Source organism: Centrocercus urophasianus, unplaced genomic scaffold (genome assembly GCF_019232065.1).
Source record: "Centrocercus urophasianus isolate 14NV4802_14NV808 unplaced genomic scaffold, USGS_Curo_1.0 seq_26, whole genome shotgun sequence".
Classification (NCBI taxonomy): domain Eukaryota; kingdom Metazoa; phylum Chordata; class Aves; order Galliformes; family Phasianidae; genus Centrocercus; species Centrocercus urophasianus.
The window spans coordinates 15750015-15772913 of record NW_024884822.1 but is presented as its reverse complement, the minus strand read 5'-3'; the positions used below and the strand labels follow the sequence as shown (position 1 = coordinate 15772913).

General features: G+C 50.9%; 1 protein-coding gene across 3 annotated transcripts in view; it reads left to right on the top strand.

Moving 5' to 3' along the window:
* The window catches only part of PPP2R2B (protein phosphatase 2 regulatory subunit Bbeta), a 60986-nt gene that overhangs the window by 11267 nt on the left and 26820 nt on the right, over positions 1-22899 (top strand). Inside the window, exon 1 of one of the 3 annotated variants that reach the window (XM_042826540.1) lies at positions 7552-7666. The exons of the other annotated variants lie outside the window; for them this stretch is intronic. Within the exon in view, the coding sequence (XP_042682474.1) occupies positions 7597-7666 (70 nt within the window). The 5' untranslated portion in view covers positions 7552-7596. Of the gene's footprint in view, positions 1-7551; positions 7667-22899 lie in introns of those variants that run through there. 3 annotated transcript variants of the gene reach the window in all.

The window sequence follows — 22899 nt, the reverse complement described above, 5'->3', positions numbered from 1 at the left end:
ACTGCTGGATTTGCTGACTTTGTTCCCTCTTTGTGGCTCTGAGTCATGGCGAAGGAGCACTGCCATCTAACTTCAGCAGCACATTCATGTAAGCGATGTTGAACAGGAAAAGCGTAACATTTCTCAGCCTTCCATTAATATGCAGACGCTTCAAAAATGAACGTGATTGAAGCTGAGAGTTTACTATCTGAAGGGCTTAGTTTTATAGGAGATAATGATGAGCTGCACGTGTAGGTGTGATGTGAGCATCGCGTGGCTTCTACCCTGCCGGCGGGCAGCCCTGGATGGGCGGAACTGCTTTCCTTTCAAGTGCTTTCCATTCCTGCTCCCTTTACTCAGCTGTGTTGTGGCAGGAAATTCACGTGCTGAATGCCACGGCTGTCATCTCCTGTGACAGCCCTGCCATTCTTGTAGAACAGCGTGGCTTTACAGTGCCAAAGAAGTGATGAATCAGAGTACGTTATGATGACTTGTTGATTTTTTTCATACCAAAATAGTTCTGTGCTTAAAATACATTCCCCGTGAAATGAAGCATGAGTGGGGCTGGGCTTGCTTTCCAGCACTCAAATGGATCTCAAACTTACTTTTGTTGCCTGCAGACTTGTGTCTTTCTGTCAAGTCAGCTGTGAGGAAGGAGCTGGCGTTGAGCACGAGGGAGCGCAGTGTGCGCTGGTGCTCTGTGAAGGGTCACTAAAAATCGCAGGCTGCTGTGAATTTCAGAACAGTCAGCGCAGAGATCTGCCTGCAGGTGGCTGATCTGGGCTTCCTGAATCGTCTGGCTTCCAGTATTGCAGCCAACACTTGTTTTATTTTGCCTTACCCGACGTTGAGCTTCCCACCACGATGGTTGGGCAGCCATCCTTCGATGACTGCAGAACAAACTAATCCCAATGCGGGTCAGAACTGCTGCTCTGCCAGACGTGCAATATTGTTTTCTTTGGGGAGTTAATCCTGTCTGGCTGATTAGCCCATGTGCTTTCAGTTTTATATGGATGGCCATGCTGTATGCAAGTGTTCTGCTCAGTTCTGCTGCTAGATGACATTTGAACACAAGCAGGATGATTCCTATGTAATAATCCTAGTGCAAAGGCTTGTAGTATTGTAGAACTGGCTGTGCTTGTGTTATAAGATGTAGGCAGCCCTGCTTAGATTTATGCTGTGATTTCATTACTTTTTGGTGTAGTCCATTTCATTCAAATGAAATGAAGGCAGTGGAGTAATCGCAGTTTAGGATATATGATTCAAAATGATGATGTGTTGGTGCCTTGTATTAGCATAAGTCCTTTCAAATAAAATCCACCTTTGGAGCCATGCAAAATCTTGTGTATTTAGTGTTGATTTAATAGAAATAAATCTTAAGTAGTCATGCTGACAATGTTCATCCTGGGTTGTGAGGGGAAGCTTCTGAGTGCTCTGTAGAAATGCATTGCCTGACAAACTCAGCTTTTCTCTGGGTCTAACTAACCTGATTTTCTCCTCTGTGGTGCTTCTGGTCAGGCAGCTGATGGATAACTGGGTTACAGACTGTTGGTTATTTGGTAGCTTTCCAGTTTTCTTCACTGCTGAAGTGTGTGACTGCAATCTTTGCACCGTGGAATTGTTTTTCAGCCTTGGCTCCATGACCAGACTTTTTAAAGTAGGATGGTGGTGAACGATGAGGAAGGATGCTATTGGAGGGCTGTTCACTGGAACGGACACCAACAGCATCTGGTCCCTAAAGTTTATGAGAGAGAAATCAGCCTGTTCACATTGCATCCCACGAGCAGCGGATGAAGGGTGCACGAAGCTGAAGCATGCTTCCGTTGGGAGGATGAGCAAATTATCTTCAGTGTAGTTTTACAGTGCTTCTTTTGCTCAAATGCACATGCGAATTCACACGTTCTTCTATACGGTGACCAAATCTAAAATGTTGTTGTATTTATATTGCTGCATAATACATCGGAATTAACAGTATGACTTTTTTTCATCAACTGGAAATTAATCAATAGGGAAATGTGATAAACAAAATGTTGCCCTTATTTTTCCACCCTGTGCTCACTAGATTTAGTTATTAGGCTCTAGACTTCCTGTAAACGGCTGCCCTGTGAACAGTGTTCCAGTACTGTCTTGCATCCTTTCTACTGATCTCAGATCTGGGTACCCAACCAACACAAATCAATTTCTGTCACTCCGCTGTCATTTTTGGTGGATTGTATGGAAAGTTAAGACAGACAAAAAGCCAATGACAGCAAATTGCCCCAACCACAACAGGAGGCCTCAGCTGGAGCACTGCTCTCAAGCAGAAGCTTTTTCCTTAGCATGAACTGCTCTCAGTGAGTTCTGGTACACTGATGCTATAACAAGTGGCCTTAATCTTCAGACGTGGGAAATCCTATTTACTGAGTAATTATTTAAGCTAATTATATCTCTGATGTGAGGAACATGTGAATTTTTCGTCACATTACAACCTTTAAAAATGTTGGAGTCTTGGATCCTCAAAGAAATAGTCTCATTCTGTTCTGGGAGTGTTGTATGTGTTCTGAAGTAATGTAGTTTAGAAATAACGCAGAGAAAAATGTGTTTGTAGTGGTAGATTATTTGTAGAATAATAGAAGCTGCAGTTTGTAACAAGTCTTCCCTGGAAGGGCTTTGTTTGCACCGCAGTTTCACACTTAGGGTATCTGTTGTGTTATCAGAAGTGATTGGATAAAAAGAAACACGTTTTGGCTTTCAAAAAGCTGCATTTGAAATCAAACTCCTCTGTAGAAAACCAAGGAATAGTGTTTGATCCCATGGATACAAAACGTCCTGGGGGCAGTGCAGTTTGCATGGTGCACTGACTGCCTAGGGAGCGTTTCTGCTGTGTGCCACTGACACAGGCAAGGTCAGCATCGGCCCGGTCCTGCCTGCAGGGTGCGGTTGGAGTCGGAACGCTGCCAAGGGAAGCAGTTTGCTACAGGGAGCTAAATGACAGTGGGCCGAGTGTGAAGGTGGGCCGTGTCTGCCTGGATGGGCAGAAGCAGTGCAGGGCTCCTGGTGGTGGGATCTGTCCCTGTTTGCACAACCCGGGCTGGTAGGGATGGATGGCAAGCACAGCCAAGCAGGCTGAGTGCTGGCAACCCGTGCTGGGCTGTGTGAGCCACAAAGCTGCCGTGCTGCTCACTGCTCTGCCTGCTGGTCTGTGCCCCTCTCGGCAGGACAGCAGGTGTTGCAGGTGCAGAAATACAAGTCGGGTTGCTATGGAATAATCAGTAGGTGATCCAGGTCTGCTCTTTGGGACAAAAAAACAGCATCTCTTTTTCTGATTTAAATGCATTCAATTGTTATTTCCACCTGCTTAGTTAGCTTTTCAATTCATAATATAGATGTGCATATATATGTATAAATGGCATGTATACATGTGGAGTGAGACAGACTTCACAAGTAACTCTGCCTGTGCTTTTGGTGCATCACTGATAAACATAAGATGGTTCCACGTCCGTAAGGGATGAGGTGGATAACCAACTGCATAACCCTTTTTACAGTCAGCAGATGATCAGTTCCTCAGGGAAATCCTGGTGCTAGCTAAGAATGACCCAAGGAAATGGAAAACAAACTATGAGAAGAGCTAAGCAGAGAACCCTAAGGCGGTACGTGAATGAGTATATGCCAGATCAGCTTGTGTGCCAGAATAGAAAACAGTTCCCAAAGGAAGTGTGATTGTCCCTCAACTAAGAAAGATAAAATTAATGGAAGAAATGAACAGTGTATCCAAAGTACACACAGCCACACGTGTGCTTAGGCATGCAGTTCTGGCAATACAGACAAAAATAGAGAGCAGTTTCACACTGAAAAAAGGAGTTGCATTAGCTCAGTTGTAGCTGCTGTTGTACATACAAAGGGAGTAAGACTTTGTTCCCTAGGGTGGCAATTGTTAAAATGGGCATTGCTGCAGTGGTGCTGGTATCCTCTGGATGAGCTCTGCTGCATTTAAGGTATCTGTTGTCACAAAGTGTCATTCAGGATGGAGACTATAGGTGTGCACTGCGTGACATCAGAGGGGGAGAATCTTTCAAATGAGTCGTGGCTTCCAAAAGTGAAAAGAGATGGAGAGTTCAAGGTGTTGAAGTTCCATAATGTGCGTTTAGCTGGAGTAGTGGGCACAAAGCAGCCTTTAAGGAAGTGTTTATACTACCAGAGTGCATTGGGCAGATGAGTGAAGTTTTGGCCAGGTTAAAATACGGGTAGAAGTGCTGACAGTGGGCACTGAATGAGGTTGATTGAAAAAAGGGTAAAAGTAGCAAAATGGGCCAGAGGAGGCACTTCTCAGACCTGACACAAAATACTCAGCAGGAAAAGAGTGAAAACAAAGAAAGGGCTGCTAAAATGTCACAGAAACTGCCCAGTCTAATTCAAGGCAGAAGAGAAAACATCAAGAGCAGGTAATCTCTGAGCCAGGGCCAGATGTGACAGTGCTTGTTCCTGTTGCACCGCTAACCAGGGAGCAGAGCAACAGCATGCGGCAAGGGTGGAGGCAAAGCAGATCAGTTTATCACATTCCCTTTGGGAAGCAGAAGTCTCTGCCTATTTTGCATTCAATGAATTGTTTCTTTCCTTTTCTGCCCTGAGGTCCTGACCCTGAGTCCCTCACGGAGGGAGACATGCTTCTTGTCCCTTACGCTCAGCCTGACTTCCCAGATTTCATTGTCTTGGTTTAAGTCATGCTGAAATAAGCTTCACAGTTGTCTTTTTTTTGGTGCACTGCATGAGAAACCTGCGGATGCAGCTTAGGAGCACCTCATGGGGGAATGCCTGTAACAGCAGTGGGACTCACATGCTGTCCTGTGCCCACAGGGCTGTCCTGTGCTGGGACTGCAGGTGGAGAGGGAAGAGCCCACACGAGGTACTCACCTGGGGCACATTCACCTGCAGTGCACATCCTTCCATGGCTGGGTTGGATGGGTGTTTGGTGGGCAGTGCAAGACTTTCCTAGGTGTTCTCCAAAATCCATGGGCTCCATGGGCTGTGAATGACTTGTGGCATGAGCCAAGGTAAAGGAGAGAGACCTTCGAGGTTCAAAAGGAATGCTACCTCATAATACATTAAACAATTAAAAGAAAAAAAGATGCCTTTCTAACACATACCAGCAATTAGGAAAACAGAATAATACTCATGGATGTGAAGGTAAAAACAGATTTGATGAAGGAAGTTTTTCATGCAAGCTTCATGCTGAGAATCAAATCAGACTTGATTCAGTTATTATTAATACACTGCATAGGTCCTGCAGAAAACCATGCACAGAGCCTATTCTAATTGAAGCAAAATCAGTGGAGTGGAAAGTGTCCTGGCTCTGCAGGAGATGTCAAAGTACAGAACGTGGAGACACCTGGGAGCTTGGGAAACAGTGACAGCTCCAAGCTGACCTTTGGCGAATTTAATCTGCAAATGGGTTCCTGCTTAGGACAGCTAATGCTTTTAGATATTGTGGAGGCTCGTTCCTGGATTTTAAAAAGCTGAGAATAAATGGATTTCATGATGCAGCTCCTATGCACATTGCATAACAAACAGGTGGCTCGCAGGTGTATTACAGTGTATTGAGAAACTTTGCAGGACTTATGAATTTGTAATTATGCATAATGAGGAGAATTTTTCTAGTTAATAAAGTAGAAAGGAGCTGGCACACGTTGAAGTGGAACTACATTGAAAGCAGAACCTGCTGGAAAGAAAGGGAAGGAGGTGCTGGTTTGTGCTTATGTTTCAATAATAATATCTACAACCATTTCTGGAGCTTGTGGTTGAGCTGCGTGCTGCCTTTTGACCAAGAGTTGCCATCTGAGGCTTGAAGGGAGGAAGCTAACATTCTGTTATTCAAAAATATCTATCTTCATCTTTCTTTTCTGGAGTTGGAATTGCTTGAGTCAGATTGCATCCTTTAAAGGGTGCAAGTTCCTACCTGCAGGCAAGCAAGCATAGTAGGTAGAGATAATCAGATATCTGTGTGTCTATATATATGCATTTAATCTTTCTTTTCCTTCTCTCTTTTACTGTGGGACCATTAGCTCCTCTTTGCAGACAGGAAATGGATGTGGATAAGAACATGAGTGCAGAGGTGTGGTTTGTCCTGCCCAGGGTCAGCAATAAGTGCTGGTGTTCTCCACAGTGCAGTTTTACAACACCTGCTATCAGCCTCCAAGTGACAGCATGTCAGAACTGGTCCTGGGGGGGGGCAGACAGCTGAGGACCTGGGAATGCACAAGGTTGGGGTATCTGGTCTGGTAGGAGCCAGACGTGTTTGTGTGGGGACCTGTGAGCTTCTTCAGCTGCGTGGCATGGCCCTGCCCTGCCCACAAGGTGCACAGTGGAGTCCTTCAGCTTCCTCACCAGAAGAAGCTGTCTCCAGTGCTCCCCTGAAATAAACACCTCCCCAGGAGGCAGGGCCATCCCAACAGAATGCTGCTGGCTATAAAATGCTGCACCTTGCCAATGAGATTCTAGTTATACTACAGTTAGGGGAAGAAATCAAACTGCAGTGCAGCAATGTATTTTACAGTGTCCCCCAACATCTGCGACTGCTCCCTCCGCATCCCGAGTTTCCCCTCCATCCCAGTAACAGTTGTGCTCCGATGTGGCACTGTGCTCTGTGGAGGGACTGAGGGGTTGCAGGAGGTGGGCACCCAGGTAGGACGCAGGCTGTGTTCATGTGCCCGTGTTCCTTTGGCAGCGATTGGGTGAAGGAAAGCTGTGTGTCAGTTGTGGCTCTGGTGTGAGACATGGAGGTGTGCTGGTTCCCAGGGCACGCATCACTGCCCATCTGGGGATATCTTGTATATCAACACCATGTATGGGTTCTACTTCTAAGTTCAGATGCAGCAAGTAACAGAGGTGGAGTCAGAGGAAATCACCCTCTAGTGTATTTCTGTGTCTGACAGCTGCTCAGTCACTGCCAAGGCTGATTCCCTCCAAACACACTCAATAGGTGATTGTCTCGTTTTGGAGTGCACCAGGTGCCACGTCCGGAACAAAGCCTGTCCTGTTGGAAATGTTCCCTGAGGTGCAGGACGCTCAGTTTCCTAGTGGTTCCTGCGCTTGTGCTGTTCACCTCGTGGTGTCACCGCTCCCCTGGCGTGCGTTGACCTTCGCAGCCATAACTGCCCCGCAGTCCGATCGCTTTCCACAGCTGAGGCACGGCGAACCCCCCTGGAGCAGCCCCGGGTGCGCACCGTATCGCTGCTGGCGGCGCGGTCAGCCCAGTGGCTCGGGACGCGCTGCGGCTTCTCTTCTGCCGGAAAAGGGGCCTGCGGTCAGATCGCCAACGCACTGCTGTTCGGGCCGTGAGGGGCCGCGTTCCCAGCCCCGGTTCTCCTTCAGGCGAGAGCTGCGCAGCGGTAGGAGCATCCCGGAGCCGCTGCGCCCGCCCGAGCTGCGCCGTACCCGACGGGGCGGGCGGAGCGGGGCACGCCCTGCAGCGCGGCGCGGAGCCGTGCGGTGCCGTATGGGAGGAGCCAGCGGCTCCACCGCCCCTGCGCTCCCCCCACGCCGCCGCATTTCGCGGCCGGCCGCCGCGGAGCAGGGCGCGGGGGGGGATGATGGATCCGCGGCTGCGGCTGCTGACGCCCCGAGCCAGCCAGCCCGCCGTCAATGGAGGAGGACGTTGAGACCCGCAAGATCAACAGCAGTTTCCTGCGAGACCACAGCTATGCGACGGAAGGTGAGCGCCCCGGGGGCGACGGCGGCAGCAGGTGGGGGCCGCCCCCTGGCAGCATCCCCTCGAGCCTCCGTCTTCCCTCTTCTCGCGCCGCCGGCACCTCTCTCCTCCTCCCCGGCATCTCCCCGGAGCGCGGCGCGGTTCGGCCAGCCCGGGGCCGGGTATTGCGGCCGTCCCGCCTGGCAGCGACAGCTGCTGCTGGGGAGCGGGAGGGGGCGCGGGCCGAGCCCCGCAGAGCCGTGCGGGCTGCGGTTACCCCGCTTCGGTGACTCAGCAACGCCGGACCCGGTGCATTTCCACCAGCATCGCGGCTTGCCAGCCCGCTGCGGCCGCGGTTCTCTCCGGATCCGGCTTTGAGGATGAGGTCTGACATCTTGGATGCACGAGAGCCTCTCGGGTGTCAGTCAGAGCTGTCCCTCAACGGATACCGCAGGGGCTGGAGCCGCAATCCGGTGTGTTGCTCCGCAGTTGCGTGAGAGTCAGAGAAGATCGTAACTGAAGCAAAGGCTGTGGGAGCGCTGCAGCGCTCGCGAGTCCCGGCCCTTCTCCTCGCCGCGGTCCAGAGCTGCCCGACGTCTCTGTGATTCTCGGGAAGGGCAGCGGATGCCTCTGTACCGCGGAGCCCAAATGGGGCCGATGGGACGGGGCAGTGCCAGCAGCGCTTAGCGCCGGATTTGTGCCTGAGCAGGAGCGAGCCGCTCCCTGCAGATTCGAGAGCGCGTGTGTGTGTGTCACCGGTGTGTGTCCGTTCCTCGGGGAGCTGCTGTGTCAGGGCAAGGCTGTATGGGCCAGGTGAGCATGGGACTCGTCGTCCCACTGCCTGTTCCATTCTGTGGGAGTCAGCAGAGCTCATGTGGGGCTGCTGTGGAGCAGAGGAATTCCTGATTGCAACAAAGCGCTCATGCTGCTGCTGCCCTGCAAGGGTGAGCATTCCTGATGGCTGTTGTGCTAAGTGGGAAGGCTTGGGGGATGTGGGTGGGCACAGGGTCAAAAGAAGCTTCCTTATCTTATGATTGTATAGGTGCTTCCCTAAGTAGCCTTGGACAGTAGCTGTTCTTGCAGGCTTAGGAAGTATAAATGTGTGTAATTGTTGTTACAGGAGTTAAATGTCTCAGGGCTATTCTTCCTACAAGCCTCTGCAAGAAGAAACATGCTTTCTGACTTGTGTATTACAGAGGTGAGGAGATGCCTGTTAGACATTAACAGCGTCATAGCCCTGGCTCAGCCTTGGGCCCTGGCCACTGCTACACTGGGACATGAATTTCCTGTAATGGTTCTGGGTTAGGGGAGGTAGTGAGGCTGTGCTCAGTTCAGGGGTTGAACAGTGAACTGCAAAGTGCTTGCCTATGGCAAACAGGCAGCCGGAGCGCAGCCAGCCACGGATCAGCACTGGTGCAGCCCTCCTGCTTTCTGCCTCAAGAGGAAAATGCAGCTTCTCTGAGACAAAACCCAGTGCCCCATCCGGGCAGTTATTGGTTCTCCTGCCAGAACTGACACCTTACAGGAAACCCTAACAAAGCCTCCATACCAGAGGGCATGGACAGGTTGATCAGCTGCTTGGTTAGCAGCCAAACACTCCTCACGTTATTGGTTCATTCCTGTAAGGCTCTGGAGAAAGATAGCATAGGACCGAACTGGTGGAACTGGTGGAAGTTATGACTTCAGGGCATTACTCAAGGAGAGTTAATCTATCTATTGGAAAAATGGCACCTTAATATAGTAACTGCAAGTTTTGGATACCTGATGAGCTGCACAAGAAGATCCTGTGCAAACTGGCACTGCTTGTGTGTAGCTGAAATGCAAGTACTCAGAGCTGGCAAGGACTGGAGGCAGTGGAGTGAAGCTGCAGTGCTGCTGGCTCCTGGCACCGTGTCCCCATGTGCCTCGATCCACGGGGCAGGGCTGTGGTGCTGGCCTGGCTCTGCCTGCACAGGTGGGGACTTTTCTGTGTTTGTGGGATGATGCAAGACAGGGCTTCCAATGGGGCAGTGCACACAGGGCAGGGGAGCTCCGTGCTTCCACCTGGCAGGCAGCCTTGGTTGTGGTCTGTGGAAGGATGAGCTTACCATGACTGTGGCAGGCAGCACAGTGCAGATGGAATGTGGCTGCCCTGCTGTGACCTGGCTGGGAGGGACGAGGGGCTGAGCTGCGCCTGCAGTGAGGTCAGCTGGTGGCACTCGGGAAGCCGGGGATTTTCTAGCCTGCTGTTGCAGTGATAAGATTTGGTCTGGTAATCCATGGTAAATTTCTCGAAGTTGTACGCTGGTGTTTTCAGAGTGGTGTAGCAAACAGCACTAGAAAACTCCACCAATCCTCTCCATAGACATGAAATAGACAGAAATGTTTGTAGGCAACCCGTTGCTTCTGATTCTAGGTGTAGTTATTCTGCCCCAGAAAGCTGTGTGTGCTCTGAAGCGGTAGGGCTTACTGGTGTGGCGTGAAAGGAAAAAATTATGAAAGAAAATGTTGAATTTATTTATTTATTTACTGCGTGCGAAAGCAGCGTATTCCTAAAGTGATCTGGTTGATAACCTGCCTTCAGTTAAAAACCCTCCCAAATCCTGCTCGGAGGGCAAAGACTTGTTTTGGAAACGGAGTTGTCTGCCGTGTGTCAGCTGAGGAAGTAAATAGACTTATGTAATGTGGTTTAGTGAAGTGTCACTTAAATAGGTCTGGTATTTTTATGCAAATACGGGGCGAGGATGGTATTTCAAAAGCACGCACTCAGTGCCCTGTTGTGTGACTCTCAGAAGTATCCTAATGAAGGAGATGCACCCGTTGTGCTAATTCAACTCTAGCTGCCAGGGAAGATCGAGTTTCAGAGATGTGGTGCACAACACCAGGGGGTCCGGCCCGGGGTCCTCCGCAGGGCAGTGCCCAGGGTTGGTGGCCCAGGGCCTCGCAGTGTGTCCCCAGAGTGGGGGCTGTGTGTGTGGAACACTGGGTGGCTTTGTTCTGCAGCAGAAATCCATCTTGATTAGAAATTTTGCTGAGCTCCCAGTCAAAAACAGGACAAATAAAGACTACCTGAATATAAACCAACCATCTGAATAACTTCCACTTTGAGATGTGTTTGCTAGAGATGCTGAAGGGCTTCTCACACCCCTATCCTAAAGCTGGGCAGTTCCCAGCAACCCAATCAAAAGCATCATCTCCTGAAGCCCCCAGCTGGGCTGTGAGCCACAGTTGTGCAGCCCTCCCACCCACCTGGCCATTCTGAGCCCTTCCCATAGCTGCAGTTGGGCGAATGCCTACAGACAGGGGAGGAGTCTTTGCTCTGCTTGGTGCCCGGGAGCTTGTACTCTGTGGTTTGGATGGGATGGGAGCTGTGGCCATCAGGGCTCAGCCAGTGGGGCACCAGATGAACGGCAGAACGAGGGCTGTGCTCTGGGAGGTGTGTGTGGCCATGGGGTGCATCTCCCATCAGATGCCTGGTTGGTGGGACTGGGTCCTCCTGTCCTCTCTGTCTGTACCTTTTATGCTGCTGTGGGACTCCAGAGCTGCAATTGCAGAAGGCCCATGTAGCTCAGCCCTGCTGTAGGGCTCTTGGAGAGCTTTCCTGCTGGCCTGGTATGATACACAGGGAAATACTGCAAGGCCTGACAGGTGCCCTTCCTTTCCAAGCGTCTGTTCCTTGCTCCCTTCCATGCTGCAGACGCAGGAGAGCTGTGGGAGGAATGGTCTGCAGTGTGTGCTGTGTGCCCCGGCTGTACGCACTGCATTGCAATGCAATGAGGCATTGGCTGGCATTTCCCTGGCACGCTCACTTTCCAGCAGATCACTCTGGGGAACTGTACAGAATACCTGGCCTTGCTAGCAGCCGCTCCTGGCTCCTGCCCTTGGCCAACTGATGCTGTCCCAGTTCCACAGTGCAGCCCTCTGCTGCACCTCCAGCAGCGACTCTGCTTTCTGGCAGCATGGCCACGTCCGTGGGGCATGGGGTGGCCCCAGGGCTCTGCCAGGTGCTGAGGATGCAGCTCCTGCCTGCACACCCACTCGCTGGTGTTGGTCAGTGAATCTTTAATTGCTCTGAACTGTGTTTCCAAAACCAAATGGATTTGCCAGTAAGAAATCTGTCATTAAACCCTCATTTCTTTTTCCCAGTTTAATCTCACTCCTCCCAGCTGTAGCTCCTCTGCCACCCTCCATTCCCACTCAGGTGTGCCCCATGCATAGCAGTCCCTGCCCCACGGGCCCCAGGAGCATTGGATTGTGAACAGCTTCCTCAGGGCTCTTTTGTTCTGGTTTGTGGAGGGAGAAATGATCCATGCACCCAAACCTGGACGCCTCTGGCCACTCGTTCCCTCAGGTCACAGGTGACACTGGGTGGCTGCTGCATTCTCCTTGCACCAACAGAGCTGCAGGGATGGATCAGCTGCTCTCTGGAGCTGAGTCTCGCTGTGCTGAGTGCCTAAAAGCTTTCTCGCTTTCAGTGCCCACTTGCTAAGAGCTTTCTGTGGCAGTGACAGTGGCTTTTTATTTCCATCCATGCATAGTCCTCTTAGAAGCAGGAAGTGAGGCGTTTCCCCCGTGCCTGGCTCGGGATGAGAGCTACCAGGTATTTTGTTGTTATGAATGATGTTAATTGTGGTCTGGGGATCATCTGGATTGAGATTTGATTAATCCAGGAACCTCCTTGAAGTGGTTGCTTTATCACATAAGTACTTTGATTACACAATTCCATCCTTTGTGCTTTCAGGTTTTGATTTTTTTTTCATTATTTCAAAATTATTCAATTCATATTCAGTTATTCAAAATTCATATTATTTCAGTTACACAGACATTATGGGGCTCCCCGACCTCTCCCTGCACGTGGTCCAGTTGTTCTGCAGGGCTGTGGACATGTCTCCTATCTAATCCTGGGGTCGCTGCTAAAGGGATGAGCCTAACTTGGCCATTCCTGGTGTACCGCGTCAAAGCTGACTTGGGATGCTCTAATCTGTGGATTAATGAGAGAATAGATTTGCTTGGGGACTCTGTAATCCTGGATTACTGGAAGTGCTGGGAGCGGGTAATGCTGAGACTCAGGCCCACTACTGATGGGGCTGCAGCGATGCAGAGTGCTCACACCCCGGGCTGCGTCCTGCAGCTGTGTTGGGGCTGTGGTGTCCCTGGGCTGTGCTAGGACAGAGGTGTGATGGCTCTGATGAGGAAACTTCTGAAACCTCCCCAGAGCAGCAGTTACCTACAGGGGAACACAGCTGGGAAGCTCCCAGCTTGTGGGTCGTTAGATCTCTGTGAACACTGTCTGCAAGAAGAACCGGGCAAGGTCATGAAAGCTGATGGTCAGCTGCTGCTTGGCTTGAAGTCTGGACTGGAGCAGAGACATTCCACTCCTGGAGAGCTGGGGGAAGAGATCCTCTGAAAACCAAAATCCAGCTGTATGAGATGCTGGAAATGGGCTGGCATGGGCTGTGAGAGGTGTGTGGAGGTGAGGAAGTGGAGCAACAGCACAGCGGGGCTGAGGCTGCTGTTGACGTGGCAGGATGCTGATCAAGCAGGTTAAAAATAGCAGCTGCTTGCTCCTCCCCAGCTCGGTTGCGTGGCTGCGACCAGGAGCTGGAAATGCTTATGTCGACGTGCTGAGCAGGCACAAAGCCCAGCTGCAGCCACGGGGATGGGTACCGCAGGGAGTGTGGGGCCACGCCGGGCTGCGCTGGGGGAGCTTGGAGCTGGATGCTGAGCACCCAGCACGTGCCCTCCTCTCCCAGCGCCCCTGCAGAGCTTGGCTGCACATCCCACGCTCCTCCTGTGCTCTTCCTGGCTCCCCAGAGCTGTGCCTTCAGGTGCTGGCAGCATCCCGGCCCTGCAGTGGCAGAACCAGGGCCAGGAGCACAGCTACGGCTGCTTGAACACTCTGTGCAGTGCAGAGGGGCAGGAGGTCAACGTGCAGACTGAGGCAGGGAGGGGTGGACGTGACCAGAGGATGCAGCCACTCTGCTCCTTGGCAGGAGCCCCTGCACCGCGGGGTTCAGGCAGTGGGCACACAGCACCTCGTGGTGCCTGCACCATCCATAGTGCCTGGTTTCCCAGATGCCCCAGAAGTGTAATTCTGTGTGAAACGGGTGTGAGTTGTGTGGCAGCTCCCATTTCTGATGGGAGATGTTGTTCATGCATTGTCAGAAGTGCTTTTCACAACATGCATCCTGCTGTCCTCCCCAGTAAAGGTGTAATTGAACAATTGAAGTCAGTATCTCCATTCAGAGCAGTCATTCCAGCACTGTTACTCTTCTCCTGATGTACTACTATAAGCCTAATTTCTCGAAGGGAAACTTTTGATGGATTTTTACTGAAAGATTTTGTTTTCCCGTAGTGGCTGCAGCCATGGAGGGGTGGAGAACAGCACTGTTTCCCTTTGTGCTGTGCTGTTGGCCTTTGGTAGCTGTGGAGGCACAGGCACAAATTGGTGGTACCTCTTCTCAGCTATATGGGGTGGGTGCCTGGGCACCAGCAGTGCCAACTTCAGCAGCATGGGAGATGCAGGAGCTGTGGAGGTGGCTGTGTGGCTTCTGTGGCTTTTCTGTTTTGTTGCTTTTCAGTCTTTTACTGCTTCAGGCAGCTGAGTTCATACCAACCCTTACTGCAGCTTCAGCTTGCTTTGTTTTGGGGTCAACTTGCAAAGGATGTTGAAGTGCTTTGAGGTGCAATACATACCTTAGGAAGAAAGAAAGACTCCAAGTAGGTTAGGTGCATTTTCTTGCAACCTTGTGGGAGGTTAAAGGAATCACAGGGGTTTGGGCTTCAGGGCTGCAGGAGAGAGCCATTTCCAGGCAGAATTTCTGCACAGCCTTTTTGTTTCTTTTTAGAGCTGTTTGCTCTCTTGTGTGTGTGCAAGGCAGTCAGCTGCTCAGCAGTGTGCCAGTCATCTCTCCTAAATCCATGCTAAAGCAGATCCTTTGAATGGAAAGGTAATGAAAATAGAAAGCAGAAACCAAAATAGACAACTAATCCCCCATTTTGATCTCCTCTGCCCTGTGGTTCAGCTCAAAGAGCGGGCATAAAACGCGACCACTATCTCTGCCCCCCAAGTATGTGAACAAGCTGCCATGATTTGGCTTGGATCAGACCATGTCCGTATTCTCTGAATAACAATAAAACATTAATGGCGATGAAGACTGTTGTCTCCCTCGTGTCTATTTTGTCACTGGAATAATAACTTTAAATATTAAGAGTGCTGAGATTTATAGATGCCAAGCCTGCTCAGCAAAATCTAAATCATGTTCTTTAGTGCACGTTACCATTTATTGCTGCTGTACTGTCTGAAGCCTGAGTGGGTGTTAACCCTGCGATAACATCCTCAAAGTGGATTTGATATAAATCTCAAGTTTAGTGTAAAAATTCTGTTGGCTGTTTGGTTAGATTTGCAGCTCTTCTTAGAGAATATTACGGGAGTGGGGGCTGAACAAAGTGCTGATGCTCCCCAGGAAACATGGGAGCAGGAGGAGCGCGGTGTCATGGAACAGCCACGCTGCTGTCAGTCCAGCGAGCTCAGCTGTGTGTGCATCGGTTCCAGAGTCTTGCAGACTTTTGAAGCTACTTGATTCTTCTTTAAGTTTAATCTTAGCATTTTCATACTTAATTTAGAGGTCCTCACTGACATATCTATTAATAACAAATGTACCAGCTGTTATTTAATGGAGCGTTCTGCAGCCCAGTGCTCTCTTGGGCAGCTCCGGGTGCTGCTGCTGAGCCCATAGCAGTGGAGCTCCACGTCCCCAGGTGCAATCCTGCTCACGTGAGGCTGTGTCACTGCTCTTGAAATGAGCTGTGCAGCCCAGTGGTTCATCATGAGGCATTTCCTTGTGTTCCCTTTGTTGTGCTCAGTGAGTAAAGGAAAAGTAATCTGACTGATGAAAAGCAGCCTGACAAACATGAGCATTAGGCCAAATGTCAGTACCTGCTAATGACAATTCATTCCTGTGCAGCCTTGTTGCAGTTAGCAGCTGATGAGCAATGTTAGTAGGCATGACTGATGGCTTCAGTTGCAGGTTTAGTAAATATTGCTGGGTGAGAAGGGGACAGAGGTCAGGAGAGTGCAAAGGAGCCGTCCTCTCCGCCTCGCTGTGTCTGCAGTGAGCACTGATGGATGTGTCCAAACGCAGAGCTCAGGCTGATGGGAGCCAGATGCTGACTGCTGTCTGGGGGAAGCTATCGCTTGTTTAACACCTGGCTGCTGCCATTAAACTTGGTCAGATAAATGTTGCAGAGCAGTAAGTGCTTGTGTTCATGGTGCAGCTCCTGGAAGAACCCTCTGTCTGTCATGGTGCTGCAGGAATGTGGCAGCTCTGCAGAGCACAGCCTCAGGAAATGCCTTAAGAGCTGCAGTGTGCAGGTGTGGGTTGCTCATCCCTCATGGAACAGGGAGAAAATGAACTTTGCTTCTTCTGGGCCCGTCAGCATTGCTGCCAGATGCAGTGTCCTCAGCGCCCGGTGCTTCGTGTGTCTTTGAGGTGGGTGAGGAGCCCCTGTCACCGTGGTGCAGCTGAGCGCTGCCTCCAGCTGAGGTGAGGCTGGTTCTTGCCGCTGCCCTGACGCTGGGCGCTTTGGAGGGGCACTGCGGGGTGACGTGGCGCTGAAGTCCATTGTTGCTGTGTTCCAAGGATCGTGAATTGTGGGAGAGAAGCGAACAGCCCAGCTGCCTCTGCAGCCGCTTGTGTGTGTCCCCAGCTCCCTTATGAACAGCTCAGAGAATTGCTCTTCTTTAGTCTTTTCATTTTAAGGGAAGTGCTTTGAGCTATGCTGTTGCGAAACACCACGATGGTTCATAGGGATGATACCTGGATTGCAGAGCTCTGGTGAGCTGTCTGGATGCAGGGAGCGCTAAGGCACAATTTGTTCTTCCTGAGGAAGGGAAATTGCCCTTGTGGCAGTGGTTGAACTTTGTTCTACACAGGCAGCAGGATTATGCAGAGGAAGGGAACAGTCATCATCCAACCACATACAGCAGGAAGTGCTTTCATAGGCTGCTAATTCACACAAGATCTACCGAAATCTAGAGGGAGCTGAACATCTCACACTTTTAATATGAGTTATCTGAACATGTACAAGGAGATAAGTATGAAACGAACCCTTCTGAAATCAGATGCTGCATCCAGTCCCCTGCTGCCTGCAGGTAGCTGTTGTCTGAGCAGAGGATGTGGTGGCTGTTGGAGGGAGGATGCTCGCAGCTACCCTGCAGGTGAGCCCTAAGCAGCGGCGGGTGGAACTCTGAGCCTGTCTGGCTGCCAGGGCAGTGATCCTCTGCTGAGGGCTGGGGTGGAGCAGGCAGAATGAGAGGAGGTTTCTGAGGGCCTTCTTCAGAGGTCACTAGGTGAACTTGACCTGGATTGTGCCTGACAGGTCGTTAATTATAATAACAGCGTTGGCAGTGCTGCTTTGTGGCTGGTTCCCCACTGTGCAATTCTGGCTAGTATGAATGGTACGATAGATGAGAGATTGTCTCTGGCTGTGAGGATCGGCTCAGGGGTGACACTCTCAGCTGGAGGATACAAGTAATGCAGGTTCTGGTGTTCCTGTGGTTTGTTTGCTTGTTTCTTTGGAAGAAGCCAAGGTGTCATTGCATAGGCCCATCAAAATCCTTGCAAGCGTCTCCACAGCAATTATCTTCTGCAAAAAGTCATTATGTTAGAAGAGACTGAAGTGAATTGGGATCTGCAGGTCTCCAAGCAGCGATGTGCTCCTGAGTTCTGGCTATGCTCTGGAGGTGTCTCTCCTCCTCCCGCAGATCTCTGGGCCGTGGGTTCCTGCAGTTGCCAGTCCACAGCTATACCGAGTACAGCTGGGTCTTATAGCAGTGGGTCTCAGCCCTATGGCAGTGCCTGTGAATCCCAGACATTGTGCTGGACTGGGAAATATGCTGACTTGTGCTCTGAGCTGCTGATGTTTGCATTTGCTGTGATCATGTGCCAGAGCAGAATCCAACCCAGAGGTGGGAAGGAAAGGCATGGTGACAGTGAGGAGCCTTCAAGCTGATGCCAGCAGGTGTGCCAGGGCTGTGTGTGTGCCGGGGAAGCTGCAGAGCAGCCATCTCTGCTAGCCTTGCCTGATGCTGAGCACGGTGTTGTGCTGTGTGGTGCCATGAGCCATGCACTCCTTGTGCACAGAGCAGCTCCTGCACCGCAGCTGGGACAGAGCCCATCTCATGCTGCTGTGTGACACTGATACGGCGCTCTCATGAGGAGGGCTGCAAAATCCAGCAGCTGGACACTGCTGCTGAAGTACAGCAACAGGTTGTTAAACGTTTCTTAGATGTGGAGGTAATAAAGAAGCATTCCTTCTGTGTAAAAATGCAGCCAAAGGCCAACACCTGACCTGCCTGAGTCTCCCGAGGCGCTGCCTGCGATGCCATGCAGAGGTCACCTCCTGGCTGGGGCTGTCTGCTTCCCCGAGACACGGCTTTGCTGCTCTCACAGCCGGGGGTGATCCAGGGACAGCGCTGCCACCCGTGTGCCCAGGGCACCTTTCTGCTGCACCATGGCAGCAATGGTCCCAGTGCTGACCCAGAGCCTCACACCAGCAGATTTCAGAGCGCCTCTCAAAGGAGATGAGGCTTCTTGCCTGAGCGGTACAAGTGGATGTGCTGATTTGCATCCATTAGAGCCCTTCCAGGGTACGTGCTGATTTTGGCAGATCTTGGCAGTGCTGCTTTGGAGCTGGGTGGAAGCTCGCAGCCTTACCTCATTTTTACGTGGCTTTAGGAGGAGACAGTGAAGTCACATTGTGTTTGGGCATCAGATCGAATGTAAGAACTTTCTAATTAGAATGTTTATGAGTTAATTGTATGATGCTTTGTTTGCTCCCTGCTGCAAGGCAGAGCTGTGTGTGAGGGGTGGGGAAGCAGATCAGCCTTTTTTTGGCTTTGTGTCACCCAAGTGCATTGTCTCCTTCTGGCTGTCTCCTCCCCCTTGCGTCTCTCCACTGGAGTAAGTGTGGACCAGGGGCTATTAATAGCTCAATCCTGCAAGTCTGCTTCTGCAGATGCAATTCTGAGCTTCTGAATCCTAAAACTCATTACAGATGAAGCTGTAGGCTGTGTGGTAGTTAATGCAATTAGGCTTGCTAAGTTAAGTTCTGAGGGCCAAATGCTGCCCTTGCTTTCTGTGTGAAGCTCCTCTGGGGCCCTGCCATGCAACCCCCCCCCCAGCACATCCTCCTGTTGCTCATGGCTGTTATCAGAACTCAGCCGTGGCGCTAGTAGCAGTGCTGTCTGTTCGATAGCAAGCAGGGTTCTGATCCGCACCCTCAGCTTCCCAATCCCACTGTCCCATGGGTTTGCATGGCATTGGGATAGGAAAAGTGTTGGGTTGCTGCTCATCTATGTTGTCCCAGGCTGTTGGCTGCTAAGGGTTTGGACTCGCCTTTCTCTGTTAAAAGCTGGAATCAACTGGAGTGCAGCTTGCCCTCTCTGCACGATGGTTTTCTGTACAGGAAGCCAAATCTCCCATTCTAACAGGGATATGTTACCTGCAGGAGGAAGCAGAAAGACAGGAGACATGAGCATTGCTCCTATCTCAAGGGATAGGGCATTTGGCAGCCCTTACAGCTGGAAGTGGTTGTTGGTGCCTTCTCTTGCTACCTCATGTACCCATGCACTTAACTGACCAGCCCCAGCTTTGCAATTAACTTTCATGAACATTCTGCTTGCCATTCTTGACTAGGGGAAAAAATTCACTGCCTCCCCCTGGAATCATTCAGGAGGGCAAGTGGGGCGTGTCTGCTGTGTTAATTGCAATTGTGTTATTGTAAATTCAGCCCTGCTCAGGTGAGCTGGGTGCAGTTCTCATGGTGTGTCCTCCTGTGGGCAGGGTGTGTGGCTGTGGGCAGTGCAGGTGGGGGGACTGCAGCACCCAGCCCCTTCCACTGCTGGTGGCTGCAAATGTGATACATTCATGGCTGAGGATTTTGAGTTTATTTTTTGCTCTGCTCGGAGTCTCAGGAATTTCAGTTAATTTTATTCCCCAAATTGCATTTTGCCTCCTGCTTCCATAACCGTGTAAATCTGCTGCTAAAGTTAAAGAACCATGACATTATTCAATACATCATTCATAGATCCTTTGCTGGAATTTCACACTTCCTTAAGCTGCTCAAGAGCCTGCAGGGCATTCTCATCCTGCCACACAGAGCTGCTGCCATGCAGATCCTTGCCCTGGGCAGTGGGGCTGGAGGAGATGGGCAGCCATCTCTGCACAGCTTTCTGCACAGTTTGAGCCCTTCTTCCATCAGCTCTTCTCCTCTTCCCTTTCATCTTTTGTCTGTCTTTGCTAATTTTAGACTCTTCACTTTCCTTGTATTGTAATCTCTATTTTTTTCTCCTCATCCTCGCACCAGCCCTTGTTCTTCCCCTGTTCTGCACACAAACCTGCCTGTTCTGCACCCATCCCCTTGCAGGGGCAGCGCATGGTGCCAGGGAGCTGCTGGCAGCTGTGGGGCTGCAGAGCAGTGGGGATCTCTTGGAGGCAAGGGGAAGCACTGTGCACTGAGCTGGATTTAGAGAAACTGCCAGAAATGGCTCTAAGCTGTGCACACGGCTGGCGTGTTCCACTTGCCAAGGACCCACACAGCCTTGGAAACCAGCAGTTGTGCTCTTAAGGACTTTGTGCCTTTAGTTGAGAGAGCTCTGCTTCCCTTTGGGCTGCTAAGGCCAGCTGTGGTTGGGGGTGCTCTGCCGTCCTGGTGCTGCTGGGCTGTGGGATGGGATCCTCATGGTGCCTTTGCCCCCTGTGCTGGCAGCCCTGCCTCACCTCCTGCTATGGGTGCAGAGGTTGGGTTTCACCTGGTGTTGCCGGCTGGCTTTATAGGCTGTACTTGTTTGACTCTGTGACAGTGTTCTCCCAGCACTGCCTGTTTCTGCCCCAACCTCCAGTAACGGCCCATTCCCAACCCTCTGCACTGTGGCAGCAGAAAACATTTGCTGAAGTCTTCCTCAGTATGAGTGCCCTGACCTCCACCCGCGGGGGCTCCCACTGACACAGCCTGTAAGCTTGCTGTTACACTGTGCTCGTTGTTGGTTACGCTGCTCATTACTCTGTGCTCCTTGACTGGGGCTGGGCACCAGGGAGCCTTGGTTGCAGTAGATGCGGCCGGCACCTGTGTTCCTCTCCCAGAGGGAGCGCTGCAGCTGCCTTCTTTGTTTCATGACTTTTATGTTTTCAAGGTGCTAATACAATGAGTTTGATGGATGTGCAGCTGCTACTTAACTGGCTGTAAATGTTCATCATGAATCCAGGCAGGAAACTTGGCCTGGTTTGGAGCACTGCAGAGCGGAATCCCGACGTGCTGCAGCACTTTGTTCTCTCGATTCCTCCCTGTTTTGCGGAGCTCCTGTCTCACCAAACCTCCTTCTTTCCTTGCAATCTGTTTCTGACAACGTGTAAAGTTATTGACAAGGTGATGAAATCTGGTGGACAAGGATTTGCCAGAAAGAAGCAGTTTTTTTCCTCCTCGTAATGCAACTCATCTCCAAAAAGAAACCTCCGCCCTTTCAGCCCCGCGTGCTGCTGCTGGCTGCAGAGCTGTGGCTGCAGGCAGTGACCGCAGGGCCCAGCAGTGCTGCCTATGGGGCGGTGCAGGCAGTACTTGGCAGGGGAGGAACACACCAGGATGCTGTCCTTGTTAGCTCTGCTTCCCCGGGAGCTGGATACTGCTCACCAAACCCTCCCCTTCTCTTTGGATAAAAGTGCAGCAATTGTGTCCCCTGCAAAGGGAGCGATCCTCAGTTCTGCTTTTAAGCCTGTCTCGAGATGCAATTGTTTTGCACCTACCCTGTTTCCAGGAGCTCAGTTTTGTGCCAGTGGTGCAGGTGAGGGTCACTGAAGTCTGAAGCGACAGTGATGCGGAGGGCAGTCTGACCACAGGCCAGGAGCTGCCTGGTGGAGTCACCCAGCGACAGGCTGCCTCTGCCAAGTGAGACTGACAGAATATGAATATGATCAGATTCATTAAGTGAGAAGAAGCTCCCAACAGACAACACTAACAGCTCATCTAGATTGAGCTTATGGGAATGGTTTGTTGGGAAAAATCCTGTTTTGACAGAGTGCTGGGAAATACTGTAATTCTGTGAAGTTAATGTCCCGTTCAGGTGGCAGATACCCACGTGGCATTGGTTCTGGGATGTGCTGCACCTTCAGCTCTGCTTGCACAGCTGCCAAAACTGAGCGCAGGGTGATCCGTGGGGCTGTTCTGTTGTGCTGCACAGAATGCTGTCAGGCAGCCCATCCTGGACATCCCCATCTTGAGAAATGGGCTGCGCTTCCCTTGTGCCATTTAAGAATCTCTGCATGGCAGCGGGCAGGAAGGCAGCTTGTTGTAGGCACTGCACTCGGTTATCTTCAGGGTGGGAATGCAAAGCTACTTGGTTAGACTTGGAGTTGTCTTCTGTTGTGCTGTTAGCCTTCCAGCCTCTGAATGATGCTGCTGTGTTCGGTCTGCTGAATTACGGAGTTTTCTCCCTCATGAGATGCGTGCCATTATATTTCCTAACCAGGAGTGAAAATGACAAAGCAGGTCTGTTCTTTGTCCCATCTCCCTTCAAAAAAAAAAAAAAAAAGGGGGGGGAACAATATTGATATTTACCTTGAGCATTGGTTTATGGCTTAGTGGGGTTTCCAGCAGTTCGCTGTGTGCGTTTCTTTTACTTTCCAAAAGCCATTGATTTTTGCAGCACTGCAATTAGAAAACAAGAAGCCTATAAAATGGTGTTATTTCTGTATTTTAAAATGGAGTTTTGGTCTCCTGCTGCCTTCTTATTGGTTTCCCCCTCTCCTGCCCTGCTGAATGTTGCTTGAGTCAGCATGTTGTAATTTTCCTGTGGAGACCCAGGGCTCGCTGGTATCACTTAAACCAAATGGCCCTGCTACAGTTTCGCCATTCTTTGGCTACCCATGTAATAGAAAACACACTCCTTAGGAGTCCGTGCTGCAGTTGTATTGACTGGGAGCACTTGGCTAATCACTTCCTGTAATTAAATTCTTCACGAGGAGTAAAGTTAATCTTCTCAGAACATGTAAAACCTGACCCGCAGCCCGAACCGGCAGAAGCGCAGTGGTTTATAGGCAGCTTTGTCCAAGCGTAAAGGCTCCCTTCCCCAACCAGAAGCAATTAGTGTAATTAAATATTCCTGTTCCTGAGCCAAGGATACATAATAATAAACTGTAACCGATACAGCAGATTTCCTCCGCAGATTTGGTAGACTTTCAAGGACACGAGGGATCGCTGTGCCTGTTCCCGTTGACCCCTAG